We start from the raw sequence: 16,376 nt of genomic DNA on the forward strand, positions 1-16,376 counted from the left end.
TTATGGATAGAATGTGTTCCTCCCCGAAATTCAATGTTGAAATCCTAATCCCCCATGTGATGGTATGGGGGGGGGGTCTCCTTGGGAGGTGATGAGGATTAGATAAAATCATGAGGGTCAAGACCTTGTGAATGGGGTTAGTGATCTTATAAGAGATCCCGGAAGATCTCTTATACGAGATTCCTCGGCATGTAAGAAGATGGGTTCTCACCATACACCGAATTGCTGGCACCCTGAATTGGACTTACAGCCTTCAGAACTGTAAGAAATTACTTCCCAGTCTATTTTTGTTAGAGTAGCTCAAAAGGACAAAGACAGAATAAAGCCAATGGAACATATTATAATCAAACTCAAGCATAACAAATCCACAGGATGGGTCCATGAGAAACAGAAACATCTGGGAAAATAAAATCTAGCACTAGTATTTTCTCTCTACCCCCCTCCATCCCTTTTTTGCTTAAAGATCCTACATAAACAACTTGAAAATACACTTGAACCTGCAGCACAGTATCTTCAGAGTCAGCACCTTCTTAATTAATTACAGGGAGCAAACTTAGTCAAGAAAATTCTTAGATGTTATCTAATGGAGTTGACAAAAGCCTGATGTAGTCTGCAAAAACATATCAGAGAATTAACACTTACTGAGCATATCTGTTGGGAGGCAGAGCCTTTTCCTTAAATATAATTATCACAAGACTGCCAGCCACCAGGAATATCAAGAGCAGCATAATCAGTTCCTTTTTTACTTCCCCAACCTTTATCTTGCTAGATTGTGATTTATAGATAATAAACCCTGGACATCTTCCCTTCCCACTCCCCAAAGTCACTAGACCCTGGACTTCTTGAAGGCACTGTGTGTCTATTTCATCTTCTTTATCTAAATATGCTAGAAACTCAATAGGACATAATATTTGTTCACGAATGGAAGAAGTCAAATCAAATGAGTACGCCCATTTTTTCCAACACATATGTACAATCTTAAACCTTAAGAGAGCCTTCAGCACAGGTCAAATACTGGATTATTTATATTTATTTCCCTTGAATCATATTTCCATTTGGTTTATGAGCTTGTTATTTGTCCCATAGCTTTTAATTTTTTTTTCCTTTACCATAAATTCTACCACTCCCCTATCCTGTTTCTTCCAAGTTTCTGTAAGAAACAATACATTGCTTCCATTTTCCACCAGTATGGTGTCTGATGATATCTAGGAAGATTCTCTGACTTCAAAGGGTAATGGTAAAACACTCAAAAGGCCTGCAGACAGATGACAAAAGGATACCCAAGGGATTCTGAGTTCCTTCCAAGGGAGATGGAAGAGTTCTAAGGATCTGAAAAAGGGTGGCCCCAGGCCTGGTCCTAATTCCAGAGAATGATTTTGATTACTCAGAGATTTTTTTCTTTCATATTTTTTTAAAAAAAAGGGGAACTGCTGAAATAAATTTCTATTTCCAAGATAAAACCGCTCTTGCCTGGGGTGCCATACTCAGCAAAGTGAACTTTCCTATTCCTGGTAAATGCTCCACTTGACCAGAAATGAAGTATATGCAGTCAGCCAATTCCCAAACAACATGCTTAGAAGGCAGGACTCTACACTAATTTCCTTGATCCAAAAGGTCAGACATGCAACCTCAGCCAATCCAGCCCAGTTGCTACTTACGTACCTCTAAAACTCTGTAAAACCTGTTATTACCCCAAATCCTCACAAACTGTTCCAGGGCCTCCCTGGTGGTGCAAGGGGTTAAGCACAACACTGTGAAACTATCTGTAGCCTCTGCAGCACAAGTTCAATCCCTAGCAAGCCAGGGAGCTGCCCATATGGCACAGCAGACCTCCCCCTCTGTTGCCAGCTGCTCCCCTCAGCAGTGTTTTTCAGTGGATCCACCTGTTCTGCTCCCCACTCTGTCTTTAGTGAATCCTCTCACCCCCTGCACCTCTCTCTGGCTTGTACCCTAGCTCTTGTATGCATAAATAAATCAATCTTTTAAAAAAAAAAAAACTGTTCCATTGCTTGCAAAGTACTTTGCTTTCCCAACCATGCACTGTTTGTCTTTGAAGGACAGCAAACCCATTTCCAAACTGTTTAGTTGTGTCATATCACAGAACAAAATTTAGGAATAGTAATTATGAGAACTTGAAGATTTTATAGGTCCAAGAATTATTTTGTATTTCCTTTAAGAACAGGGTTCTAGTTTAACTTATATGTAGAAAGCAGAGAAACAAAACAAAGGTTCAGACAAAACCAAACCAATAACAGACCCTAGAAATCTGACTGTGGAACAGAGAATACCAGAAGGGATGGGAATGGTTGGAAAGCAAAGTGGGGAGGGGGTACAATGGCCTATGGTGGAGAACTGTGGGTGTCTTGCTGGTGAATGCTGTGTGGTAACATGCATCTGAGGAGGTGTAATTCTATATACCTCTGCATCACACTCACTACAGTGTTAGTAAACCAGTGTTACCACATAAAAATAAAAGGATCAAAAGCATGGAGGAATAGAGAGGCTGGAATCACCCTTTCCCTTAAAAACAACTATGTAATATTTGCTTCTAGGAAGATCCAGATGCTTTGCTCCAGATTTACAGCCTCAGGACCTTCCCAAGGAGTTTGAGAATTAAGGTTGGTGGCCACTGAGAAAGAACAGGAGGAAGCAAAGGGGTGGAAGGGCAACCCAGGACATTGTGAAATTCTCCAAGGAACTTTGCTGACATGACAGACCCAACCTGTGGCAGTGGGAACTATGCAGACTCAGACCTGGGAAACTGGGAACTCTGCAGACTCGCATGGGTACCGAAATCTCCTGCCACTTTCTCCTCCCAGAAAAGATCAAAGAAAAGCCAGGCCAAACTCCTTATAGAGCCCAACAGCACAAAGAAGGACGTTAGAATTAACTCCAGAAACTTTTGGGAAAGTAAGCAAAGGACAGGTATATCCCAAGGCTGAAGAAACAGCAGCTGAGGTAAGGGCAGGAAGGGACAGCCATTGTGGGCAGTCATAGTGTTTTAAGTTGGTACACACAGTTGCCTTCAGGCCAAGTGCAAATTAATCCAGCATGGTGGTCTAGACCTTGCTCTCCCAAACTGGGGGAACAAAGCTTCACAGATGCTCCACAGAAAGGAACAGCAGGGAAGAAAGGTGGGAAATGAAGACAAACTAAGCACAGAACACAGCTTGATGTGGAACAAGAGATAGAGGTGACCAACATCACTCCTCAAATTGAAATTTTGTATTAAAGCCCTAGACCCCCCTCCTACCTCCACTTCATCCAACAGGTAGCCTGAGAAGAGAAACAAAGGCAAATCTCCAGCACCCCAAACACACACACACACACACACACACACACACACACACACAGCTATTAAAAAAAGCAACATGTCTTTAAATAAAGGCATGCCTAGGAAGCAAGGGACATCTCAACACAAGATAGAAAAGCAAAATGAGGACAGAAGTGCTGGAACAAATACCAAAAAGACAAAAATAAAGAAACAATAACTTCAAAACAACAATATTAAAAATGTTAAATGAGCTAGTGGAAGGTCAATCAAAGGAACATAGGCAAACACAAGATCTCAGAAAGGAGATTCAAGGACAAAGAGATTTCTTCACAAAAGAGATTGACTGTATAAAAAGATCACAAAAAGATTCTGGAAGACGTGCAGACAAATTTAGAAAACTCTTTAAGTAGAATTAAACTGGCCAAAGAATTATACCTTTAAAAGAAGGTATATACGAATTATACCTTTAAAAGAAGAGTCAAGACAAAGGAAAAAATGAGGAAACTGAGAAATATCAGACTCAATTGGAAGAGGAAACCTAGGGACCTCAACAGGGAAAGAACAAAAAACAGGAACAGAAACCTTATTCAAAAAAATAATAACTGAGGGCCTCCCTGGTGACTTCTACAAGAAAACAAAAACTGAAATACATGTGCCTGAGCAAAGTGACAACAGAAATGTAAGGTTAGAAGCATGAGCAATAATGCTGAGTCAACAATAAAACACTAAGGTGGAGAAAGAAATGGGCAGAAATTCTATAGTTAAGTGTAAAGGACCTAAAATATGAAAATTTAAGTAAAACCCCTTTGGTATTCACTAACCAAAAATCCGGAAATAGACTCCCACAAAGAAGCAAAAAGGTGATAGAAATACTAAGGAGAGCGATTCAAAAACAGTATAGAGAAACAAACAGAAAAAGAAACAACAGAAAAATAAAACAACTAAAAACCAAAAACAAAATAATAATAAACAGTGTATATCAATAATCAAGAATGGTCTGAATTCAGCAATAAAAAGACATAGGGTAACAATATAAATGAAAAAATTCCACCCACCAGTACTTTACAAAAGACTTATTTAAAAATAAAAGACAGGACCTCCCCCGGTGGCGCAGAGTTGAGCACTGGGTTGCCAAGCAGCCCGCAGTCTCTGCAGCGCCACTTCGATCCCCGGCTGCTCCCGGCCACTGGAGGAGGGTCCCATATGGCGCACAGACCTCTCCTGCCGCCCGCTGCTCCCCTCAGCAGTGTGCTTCGGTCCTTCTGCCTGCTCTGCTCCCTGCTCTGGCTCTGGTGAATTCTCTCACCCTCCCGCACTTCTGACTGTACTCAGTGCTTGTATATACAAATAAATAAATAAATAAATGAATGAATGAATGAATGAATCTTTAAAAAAAACACACACACACACAAAAAAAAATCAATACACAAAAATCAGTGGCATTTCTATATGTGAACAATGTATTAGAAGAAAAGGAAATAAGGAATACAGTTTCATTTACAATGAAATACCTGACAATAAATTTAACTAAGCGGTTGAAGAAACCATACACTGAAAACTACAAAACTCTGTTAAAGAAAATAAGACACAAAGAAATAGAAAGACAGCCTGTGCTCATGGGTTGGAAGAATTATCATTAAAATGGGCGATATTACCTAAAGCAATTTATAGATTTAATGCAATACCAATCAAAATGCCAATGACTTTTTCTAAGGAAATAGAACAAGCAATTACAAGATTTATATGGAATCACAAAATGCACCAAATCGTTCAAACAATTTTGAGAGAAAAGGAAAGCAAAGGCAACAACACTTCCTGACTTCAAACTATTACACAGCAACAATAATCAAAACAGAAACTCTGACCAGTGAAATAGAATTGAAAGTCCAGAGATAAATCCATATAAACATTGATAGTTACTCAGGAGCTATAGCCACATAATGCAGAAAAGACAGCCTTTTCAATAAATAGTGCTGGGAAAAATGGGCAGCCCCTTGCAAAAAAATAAATAAATAAAGCAAGACCCGTATTTGACTACATACAGAAATCAATTCAAAATGCATTAAAGAGGGCCTCCCCTGGTGGCGCAGCGGCTGAGCGCTGGGTTGTGAGGCGGCCCGCAGCCTCTGCAGCACCAGTTCGATCCCCGGCCACGGGCGAGGGTCCAAAAAAAAAAAAACAAAAAAAACCCAAAAATCAAAATGCATTCAAGATTTGGACATAAGAACTGCAAACAGGTTACGCCTGCCTGGTGGTGCAAGGGGTTAAGTCTCAGCACTATGAAGCTATCCGCAGCCTCTGCAGCATGAGTTCAATACCCAGCCAAGGAGCTAACTCACATGGGGCAGCAGATGTCTCCTATATTTCAGTCAATCTGCCTGTTCTGCTCCCTACTCTGTTGCTGGTGAATCCTCTCACAGTCTCTCCCACCTCCCGTCCCCCCAAGCCACTTCTATGCATCTCTAAATCTAAAAAAAAAAAAAAAAAAAACCCAAACCCAAAAAAACAGAAAACAAAACCAAACCGGAAAACATAAAGTACTTTAGTGAAAATATTGGGGGCACACTATAGGATATCTACCATGAAGATGTATTTCTAACACAACCCCAACAGCAAGGGAAACAAAAGCAAAAATAAACAAGTGGACAAGTGATACGAGATCAAACTTAAAAGACTTTGTACTTCAAAAGAAACCATGACGGGGCCTCCCTGGTGGTGCAAGGGGTTAAGCTCTGTACTATGAAGCAATTGGAAACCTCTGCAGCAAGAGATTGATCCCCCACCGGCCAGGGAGCAACCCAAATGGCACAGCAGACCTCTCCTGTCTCGCCTGCTGCTCCCCACAGCAGTGTATTTCAATCAGTCTGCCTGTTGTGTTCCCCACTCTATCTCTGGTGAATCATCTCACCCCCCCGTATCTCTGGCCTGTACCCCAGCTCTTGTATGCATAAATAAATATTAAAAAAAAAAGAAATAAACCATGACAAAAAACAAAAGCAACCTAAAGAATGGGAAAAAATATTATTAAAGTGTGGCATTTGCATACTACACTTCTGACAAGGGGAAAAATCTCCAAAATTTACAAAGTTCTTAAATAATCTAACAACAAATAAACAAATGACCCAATTTAAAAAATGGGCAAAGGACCATCTCAAAAGAAATCATTAATATGGCCTACAGACATGAAAAAATGTTCAATATCACTTATTATAAGGAAAACACAAATTAAAAACCACATTGATTGGACCTCCCCTGGTGGTGCAGCGGTTGAGCGCTGGGCTGTGAAGCTGCCTGCAGCCTCTGCAGCCCCGGTTCGATCCCCAGCCGCCGGCGAGGGTCCCACATGGCTCAACAGACCTCTCCTGCTGCGTCCACTGCTCCCCTCAGCAGTGTATTTCTTCAGTCTGCCTGTTCTGCGCCCCACTCTGAATCTGGTGAATTCTCTCACCCTCCCGTGCTTCTGACTGTACCCTGTGCTTGTATAAATAAATGAAAATAAATCTTAAAAAAAAAAAGTGAAAGACTGATATTGGTTGGTTTCATTCATCTATGGAGTACAAATACTCAAAATACATATGCAAAGAATAGAATAAAACTTAAACTCAGCAAAAACAAGATAATGGTTAACAGAAGGAATGGGGGAAAAGGCGGAGGGGGTAGTGAGGGAAGTAGGTGGGATATGATCATGAGTGGTTTGGTGGAGGGGGAAAAAAGCAAACAGAGAAAAGTCAACATAAAAATTAATACTTATAAGCTGGGAAGCTAAAAGGTTAACAATAATTGATTTTTTATATTGAAGCAGAAGACCAGAGGTCTAGTCTCTTTAGAAGCTAAGAGATAACTAGTGGACTAGGAGTTACCACCAGAGTTGCAGATGAGGGTAAGTGGAAGCTTAGATACTATTGATCCTCAAAAAACAAAACAAAACAAAACAACAAAAACAAAAACAAAAAAACAACAGTCATGCTCTAGCCATTAAAAAAAGATGAATTCTTGCCATTTCTCACATGGATAGGCCTTGAGGGGATTATACTGAGATAATTCAGGAGGAGAAAGAAACGCTATAGATTTCACTCATTTGTGGAATACAAAGTTGAAAAAGGGAAAAGAACAAACAAAACTGAAACACAAATACTTAGATAAGTGAATGGTGGTAACCAGGGGGAAAAGAGGTGGAGATTAATGACAGAGGGGGCTGGTAGGTTGGTGGAGGGTAGTGATTGGCCATTTGCTGCTGAGGGTGTGTGTGTGTGTGTACATGCAAAGGTGAGGTGAGAAATTATATACCAGAATCACAAAGTTTTGTAAACTAATGTTACTTTTAAATAAAAAGAAAAAAAAGTGCTTTGAGCATATGAAGTTCAAAGCCATATTTTTGTCCCATTTACAAAACGAAACGTACACATTCTACTAGTAATATATAAACACATATTTACTCCCTTTAAAAAGCTATTACAGAAACATACCTTTTGAAAGTGCAAGTGAGTGATGATCTCCACATGTGACCTGAATTATAATTTTTTCTTGTAAGATGCAATGAAACCTGAAAAAAAAATTAATTTCATAACAATGGCATAATGAAAGCCACAAACTGAGTATAAAATTAATTGTAACTAGGAATGAAGCTCAATAAAAAATTCAAATTTACTACTACAACATTCAATACAGCTAAAATTATTATTTAAAAAACTATGTTTTAGGGCCTCCCTGGTAGCACAAGGGATTAAGTCTCAGAACTATGAAGCTATGCAGCAGCCACTGCAGCATGGACCTCCTGCGCAAACCCCCCCCACCACCACCACCAAGGGAGCTACTCACATGGCACAGCAGATCTTTGACTTGCTGGCTGCTCCCCTCAGCCCCCCCTCAGCCATGTACTTCCGTCAATCTGCCTGTTCTGTTCCCCACTCTGTCTCTATGGATCCTCTCACTCCCCTATACCTCTGGCCTACACCCCAGCTCTTGTAGCATAAATAAATAAAATAAATCTTAAAAAAAGAACAAACTATGTTTTAACTAGCAACTTAAAAGGAAAATAATGTGTATCGTATATTTGTAATAATGATTCTAAGAACTCTTTTACAAACAATTTTATGATGCGGGAATAATATTATTAACACAATAGCACACTTTTCCCCAAAGTGAAACTTTTTTCCTGGAAATCTGATTTACAGGATTATTATGAGAGTTGATGAATGAATGAATATGAAAGCCCCAGTATGGGAAGAAAATCATTTAAGTGTCAAAGCAACTGAAGATATCTTCCTTAGGAGACATATATTGGTTTGTAGTTTTTGATGAACTTCTACCAGTCAATTTCTGTCTTTATTTAAGATGCTACTACATAAGCAGGAAACAAGGATGATATGTTAACATTTTTCTAGAAATCTTATGACTGCCCTTCGATTTAAATTAAAACAATATTTAAGGGAAGAAAAAAATGTTCTCTACCTTGCATTTTCTACACTATAGTTATATTCAAATGGTTTTCCATCTGAGGATAGAATCAGCATGTGGTCTGCTCCTTGATCCAGTGAATGTATCTTCATCCTTCTTCCTAACTTAATGCACTCTGCAGAGCAAATCCAACCAGAAACTACCATCACTCTGATTATTAAGCAATATTATTATTTATTACTATTAATACACTTAAAGCACCTACAAAAATTTCAACTAGACAAACTGTGACTTAGAAAGAACTTTAAAAAATCAAGAACAGAATGGAGACAAATTAACAATGACTATCTATCATCTTGACAACAGACTTAAAAATTTTTAATTTTTGCTTTAAACCAAACATAACCTTAAAATAGTCAAGGAGATGGGGCATGGGCACTGGTGAGTTAGTGGAGGGAATTTAAAAAAAAAATTATACCTCTTATCGAAAACAAAATATTTAAGACTCCTGTTTAAAGTTGAGACAGAGAAACTAAATAAGAAGTTACAGAATGAAAAAAAATCTATTAAGGAAATGGAACTTAATTTTTGGACATTAACTCATTTTAGGAACAAATATATTGGGTATTCCAAGATGTACCCTTTTCAAAAAACAAGTAACAATAAATCCCTCTTGATTGCTCGACAAAGAAACCAAGGTCTATATTCTTAAAAGGAAGAATTACTTGGGGTATAATTTTTAGAGGATACTGGTGAAAAAAATAAAAAAAGGTTATTTAAAAAAAGTCTGCCTAGTCATTTGAAGAAACAAACCTAGTTTCCCTAGAATTGTTCCCTAATTTCCTAGTGCATCAAAAACTTTAAAAATGAAAGTTTAAATTACTATAAAGATGAGTACATTAAAAAAAATCTTGGAGCGTAACAGCTTTCTAACAACACAAAGTCCATTAAAAGAAAAGATTAAATTAGTAGCCTATAAAATAATTCATCCTCTAAAGGCAAGCTAGGAAAACTATTACAACTTAAAAGACGGACAAAGGGCTATTTTTACTTACTATTCAAATAACTTTCAAATAAATAAGAAAAATACCTATTTTTTAAACGACAAGCAAAAATGTTGGAACAGTGCACTGAAAAAGGAATGCAAATAACCCATTGAAGAAAGAAAAGGTGCTGGAGAACTCCATGCAAGTTAAAAGCAAAACGAATTACCACCTCTTAACTCAACAGATGGAAAAATTTTAAAGATTCAGAGAGAGTGCGTTTGCTCTCTCCCCCACCTGTAAAACAGGAGCCACAGTACTTAATCTCTCCGGACTCTACCTCACGAGAGAAGAGCACTCTTTAAACGATTTGCAAATTGCAAATTATGATACTATCAGTGAGAACAACAGAACCAGCCAAAGCCTCAGAAAGTCAGAGCAGGCTGGTTCTAAAGAGGAGCGAGTGAAAAACCAAGTCTGAAACAGAGCCCAAGATAAAGGGAGAATGGCTGAAATGAAGATGCTGCCTGGACAGAACTCCCTTCCCAGACGGCGGTCAACTCGCTCCCGAGTGAACCGCCAGTTCCTCACAACGTCCCGCCAACCCCGCGGCCGACTCCGCGCCCAGTAGCCGGCCGGACGCGGGCGAGCCCGGCGGGTCATGGCGCTGAACGCCCGGGCCACGTGGGCTCGGTGGCGTCGGGGCCCCTTCTGGAGCGCCTTGCCCGGAACTCCCGCCACTTTGAGTTCGGGACCCCCGGCCCCCGCCACCCGCCTCGCACCCTCAGCCCGGGGCGGGAGGGCCGGCGGGCCTGCCCGGCCCCACTCACTCGGCTTCCGGGCGCCGCCTCTCCCCGCGGGCAGCAGGTGGACCTCGACGCCCGCGCCGCCGCGCCTCAGCACCACCAGGCGCCCCTGCGAGCAGCACATCTGGCGCGTCGCCTCGGTCCTCCGCGGCAGCGCGCGGTGGAGGCCCGCGGCGCTGGGGAACAGCCAGAGCTGGGTACCCCGGGGCTCCGCGGGCCGGGACTCGGGGGGCGGCCGGGGCGCCGAGCGCGCGCCGCCCCGCGACCGCCTCTGTGACCTCTGCTCCATCGCCGCTTTCCCGGGCTCCACGGCCGCGCCTCAGGAGAAAACGGAGCCCCGGCCGGCCTCGTGGCGAGACTCGAGGGGAACCGCCAAGGCCGAGCGCGCCCCCTGGGCCGGCGTCGCGGCGACGTGCCAGGGCGACCCCACCGCGCCGCGGCGTCGAGGCTCCGCAGCCGCCCCCACCCCGCCTGGCGGACGCGGGGCTCGCGACGTGCGCCTCGGGGGCGGGGCCTGGCCCCAACGGCGAGCGGGGCGCGGGGCTGGGTTTTTCTGGAAAAGGCAGGTGAGACGCAATGGGAGTCTACACTGGCTTGGGAGGCGACCTAGCAGGTGAGGAGGGGAGTGGGCCGACCCGAGAGGGCGTCCCCGGACGGGGGTGGCCATCGGGAATCCGGCGCCTTCGAGGAAACGCGGCGGTTCCACCAGGAGGAGCCTGGCTGGGGCGCTCTGGCGCCATTTCCAGACGCTTGTCATCAGGGGAGCCAAGTCCGTCAAGCGTGGGGGTCCAGGCTCTGGTCCTCGGGATCGCCGTGGAGCTGCGGAGAGCCAGGCGTTCAGCCCTCCCCCCCCTCCCCCCAGCCCCTCCTCCCCCCGGGCGCGCACTCCGTGGTTCCTGGCAGCCAGTGATGTTTTCCGTTAATCTAGGGTTTTTGTGTTTGTTTTTTTTTTCTTTTTTTTTTCTTTTTTGCCTTTTCTAGATTTCTTATAAATAGAATCATAACTGTGTACTGCTTCTTATCTGGAGGTTTTCACTTCGCACAGCGCTTTTGAGAGTCATTAATGGCCGTGTTCCGTCTCTGCTTGCCCCTTTGGTGCCCAGCGGTATCACACCTTTTCCCGGCGATGCTGCAGTTTGCTCATCCATTCACCGTTGACAGCCATTTCAGAGCTGCTTTCCGATGAACAGAGATGCTGTGATGTTTGTGAACGAGCTTTAGAGTGAACAAATGTTTTCATTTTTTTTTTAAGATTTATTTATTTATTTATACAAGATCAGGGGTACAGACCAGGAGGGTGAGAGGATTCACCAGAGACAGAGCAGGGAACAGAACAGGCAGACTGATGAAACACACTGCAGAGGGGAGCAGCGGGAGAGACAGGAGAGGTCTGCCTCGCCGAGTGGGATTCTCACCAGCTGGCCAGGATCGAACTGGTGCTGCCGAGGCTGCGGACAGCTTCACAGTGCGGCGCTCAACCGCCTGTGCCACCAGGGAGGCCCCAAATGTTTTCATTTCTTTTGAGCAAATATCTAAAAATGGAATCGCTTTGTGAGTTGGTAAGTACATGAGTGTCTTTATAAGAAACTGACAAAATTTTCCGAAGTGCTGTATGTACCATTTTGGATTTCCTCTAGCAATTTATACGCGTTCCAGTCGCTGTGTATCTTTGCCAACATTTTGTGTTGTCTGTCTTTTTAATTTAGCAGTTGCTGTGGGATCTTATTGTGATTTTTAACTTACATTTCCCCTGTGCTTTGTGATGTTGATTATCTTTTAACGTGCTTATTTGCATTATCTCCTTTGTCTCAGTTTTTTTCCCTCATTTTTTAATTTGATTGCTTGTTACCCAAAAGCTCTTTGCATATAATACCATTCTTTATGTTATATATCAAGTCCTTTGTCAGATATGTGCGGGGGAAATGTTTTCTGCCACGCTGTGGCTTGCCTTTTAATTTTACTAGAGGTGTGTTTTGAAGAGCTAAAGTTTTTAATTTTGACAAAACAATAATTTTGTCCTTTTAAATACTTCATACTTTTGTAACCGAAGGTAACAAAGACTTTCTTAAATGTCCTTTGTTGATTTTAATTTTTGTTACATTTCTTTATAGTATGAGGTAAGAAGTTGATTTTTTTTCTTATGAATTTCTAATTATTTCAGATTGCTTTTCCCCGTTGACTTGGCATCTTTGTCAAGTCTCCGTTGGCCATACGTGACTCAATTTATTTGTGGACTTTTTTGTGTTTTCTTTATCTTTGTGTCTGTTTTTCGTCCAGTACCACACTGCCTTGGTAACTGCAGATTATAAGTCTCTAAGTCAGTTCATTCAAGTGCCCCACCATTTTTCTTCAATGTTGATTTGACTATTCTAGGTCCTTTTTATATACATATATATTTTAGGATCCGTTTATCAATTTCTTAACAAGCTGCAGGGATTTTGTTTGAGTTTACACTGACTTAGATCAATTTGGGAAAAATCTTATTGTATTGAGCATTTTTCACTCTAAAACACTTCTTAATTTTAGCAATATTTTCTAGTTTTCAGTGTAAGTCAAACATTTTGTTGAGTTTATCCCTAATATTTCCTGCTGTTTTTTTTAAAGATTCATTTATTTATGCATACAAGAGCTGGGGTACAGGGCAGAGGTGTGGAGGGTGAGAGGATTCACCAGAGACAGAGTGGGGAACAAAACAGGCAGATAGACTGAAGAACACTGCTGAGGGGAGCAGGGGAGACACAGGAGAGGTCTGCTGTGCCATGTGGGTTGCTCCCTGCCTGGCTGGGGATCAAACGTGCTGCAGAGGCTGTGGATTGCTTGATAGTGCGGAGCTTAACCCCTTGTGCCACCAGGGAGTCCCACGTGTTTTTTGATGTATTGCAAATGGTACTTTTAAAAATTTCAATTTGATTGCTGTGGGTATATAGAAATATAATTCCTGTATATTTACCATGAATCCTGAGACCTTTCTATACACACTTAATAGTTCTAGTGCTGCTTTTTGTAGATCCCCTTAGTATCTACTAGTTAACCATGTAATATATAAATGTTTTATTTCTTCTTATCTGATAGTATGCCTTTTCTTTTTTCTTCGCCCTATAATATGTACTAGTACTTCCAGACCAGTGTTGAATAGAACCTATGAATAGAACCTTTGCCCTCTTCCCAGTTTTAGTTGGAAAGACATTTAGTGTCACCAGAAGTATGAGGTCACCTCTATGTAGACTTTATCAAGTTAAGAAAATTACTTTCTGGTCTTAATTTGTTAATAATATTTATCATGCATGAATGGCTGTCAAATTTTGTCATTTTTTTTTTCTGTTGAGGTAATTATGTGATTTTTCTTTGTCTAATATGGTGAGATATAATGGATTTTCAAATGTATTTCCGAACTAAACCTCATTTGATCGCAAGATGTTATCCTTGTACTATTTTGTTGGCTGTGTTTGACATACTGAAATTTTGTAAAAGATTTTTGTGCCTATGTTGTTTTGAGAGACATTTATAGTTTTCTTTTCCTGAAATGTCTTTGTCTGGTTTGTATTAAGATAATGCAGCCATTACAGAATTAATTGCTAAGTGATTCTTATTTTATGAAAGAGTACATAAAGAATTGGTACTCTCACTTCCTTAAATGTTTAGCGTAGTTATCCCTTTGCATTAGAAAAGGTAATGTTGGAGACAAAAGCCCTGAAGAGCACAACCCAAAAGCTGGGTGCCTGGATCTCCCTGAGATTTAGATATTACCTTTTTCCTTACAATTCAAATAGGATAGGGCCTCCCTCGTGGCTTGGGGGTTAAAGACTGCACCATCAAGCTATTGCCAGCCCCTGCAGCACTAGTTCCAACCCCAGCCTGCCAGGGAGCAACCCACAGGGCTCAGCAGACCTCACTCTCTGGTGAATCCTCTCATCCCACCCCACTCTGCCCTGCACATCTGGCTTACACCCCAGTTCTCGTATGCATAAATAAATCTTTTTTAAAAAACAATTCAGATAGAATGCATCTGAACCATCATTCCATTTATTGTAGGAAACTAGGTATGTTTAAAATAACAGGATTCTTTGGGGGCTTATATTCCTACTGGCCCTCTCACTTTCTGGTGTCTTTGGTGGATTCTCTCTCTCCTTTCTGTCCTCAAGTGATTCCTGCCCTCTTTCCAAATCAGCATCCCAGCATGGTCTTTGGCCCATAATCTTGCTTTCCCAAAGTACCACTGACAACAAGATTTCTTATGTATGGTTTGGTATAATTGCAGAAGCTTATAGAACAGCCTACAATTTTAAATTAATATTAGGGCCTTTCTGGTGGCCTAGGATTAAGTCTCAGTAATATCACATGTTGCCTCCTGTGGCCTGGATTTGATCCCAGTCAAGGGGCTAACTCACATGGTGCAGCTGACCTCTCTTGTCTCGTATGCTGTTCCCCTTAGCAATGTATTTCAGTGGCTCTGCTTGTTCTGCTCCCCATTCTGTCTCTGGTGAATCCTCTCTCCCCCACCTCAGGCCCACATCCCAGTTCTTCTATGCATCAATGAATAAAAATCTTTAAAAATAAAATTAATATTAAATAGAACCTGTCTACAAAATTCATTGACCATAGCCAATCATATTTATATTTTTCTTTTAATGTACTCTATAGCCATTATGCTGAGGCATTTCCCAACCGCAATGAGGTAGGATTTCCTAGTTGGGTTCACTGTTTAACTGAAACAATAATCATTTAGAATGATTCTTGGAACATAATATTGAATATAAGTAGTTGTTCAATAATTTAATGAATCCCTTAACATTTAGATTTTTCAAATACATTTTTCAGCAGTTGGCTTAAGACAAAACTCTGAAGACATTCCAGAACATAATTTTTTTTTTTAATAGAGGCATGTTTTTATTTATTTATTTGTTTGTTTGTTTTGTTTATACATGTACTGGGTACATTTCAGAAGCGCGGGAGGGTGAGAGAATTCACCAGAGCCAGAGTGGGGAGCAGAGCAGGCAGAAGGACCAAAGTACACTGCTGAGGGGAGCAGCGGGCTGCAGGAATGGTCTGCAGTGCCATGTGGGACCCTCCTCTGGTGGCCGGGGAGCAGCCGGGGATCAGCCGGGGATCGAACCGGCGCCACAGAGGTCGCGAGCAGCTTCGCAACCCAGCGCTCAACCGCTGCGCCACCGGGGAGGCCCAATTTTTTTTTTTTTTTAAGATTTATCTATTTATTTATACAAGCAGTGGGTACAGTCAGAAGCGTGGGAGGGTGAGAGAATTCACCAGAGCCAGAGTGGGGAACAGAACAGGCAGACAGAGTGAAGACACTGCTGAGGGGAGCAGCAGGCGAGGCAGGAGAGGTCTGACACGGTGGGGGTGGGGGGGATCGAACCAGCACTGCAAAGGCTGCAGACAGCTTCACAGCGCGGTGCTCAACCACTGTGCCACCGGGGAGGCCCCAGAACGAAAATTTTACATTCACATGTTTCAGAATCATGTTGAGTTAGTTTATATTTTTATTTTTTCAAACTTCGCCATGTTTTTCATATTTATACACATACTCATTAGATGTACATTTTTTTAAAAATTTCTGTTTATTTCAAGGCTCATTTGACAATCATATGCATATTTATTGAGGTAACACTGGCTTATAAATTTATGTTTCAGGTGTACAGCCTTACAGTTCAACAACTGTATATATTACATCATGATCACCACCCAAAAATCTAGTTTCCATCCAGCACCATTCAGTTGACACCCTTTACTCATTCATCTAACCTACCAATCCCTTCCCTGCTCTGTAACCACCAATCTGTCCTCTAAATCTAAAAGTTTTTTAAATTTTGTTTATTTCATTTCTTTTTTCCTTCATATTGCACATATAAGTGAAATCATACTATTGTCTTTCTCCATCAGACTTGTTTCACAAAGCAT

General features: G+C 41.6%; 2 protein-coding genes across 2 annotated transcripts in view; both read right to left on the reverse strand.

Moving 5' to 3' along the window:
- HERC5 (HECT and RLD domain containing E3 ubiquitin protein ligase 5) overlaps positions 1–10,761 on the reverse strand; it is a gene marked incomplete at its 3' end in the record, with an annotated part of 58,858 nt that extends 48,097 nt beyond the window's left edge. The window contains exons 1-3 of the mRNA XM_084234270.1: positions 10,485–10,761; positions 8,726–8,846; positions 7,741–7,817 (exon numbers count right to left, since the gene is read on the reverse strand). Of these exons, the coding sequence (XP_084090396.1) occupies positions 7,741–7,817; positions 8,726–8,846; positions 10,485–10,749 (463 nt within the window). The 5' untranslated portion in view covers positions 10,750–10,761. The remainder of the gene's footprint in view (positions 1–7,740; positions 7,818–8,725; positions 8,847–10,484) is intronic.
- Positions 10,762–10,779: 18 nt separating this feature from the next.
- The window catches only part of HERC6 (HECT and RLD domain containing E3 ubiquitin protein ligase family member 6), a gene marked incomplete at both ends in the record, with an annotated part of 59,932 nt that continues 54,335 nt past the window's right edge, over positions 10,780–16,376 (reverse strand). The window contains one exon of the mRNA XM_084232961.1: positions 10,780–11,356. Within this exon, the coding sequence (XP_084089087.1) occupies positions 10,780–11,356 (577 nt within the window). The remainder of the gene's footprint in view (positions 11,357–16,376) is intronic.

This window comes from Talpa europaea, assembly GCF_964194135.1.
Source record: "Talpa europaea genome assembly, chromosome: 5".
Lineage (NCBI taxonomy): Eukaryota > Metazoa > Chordata > Mammalia > Eulipotyphla > Talpidae > Talpa > Talpa europaea.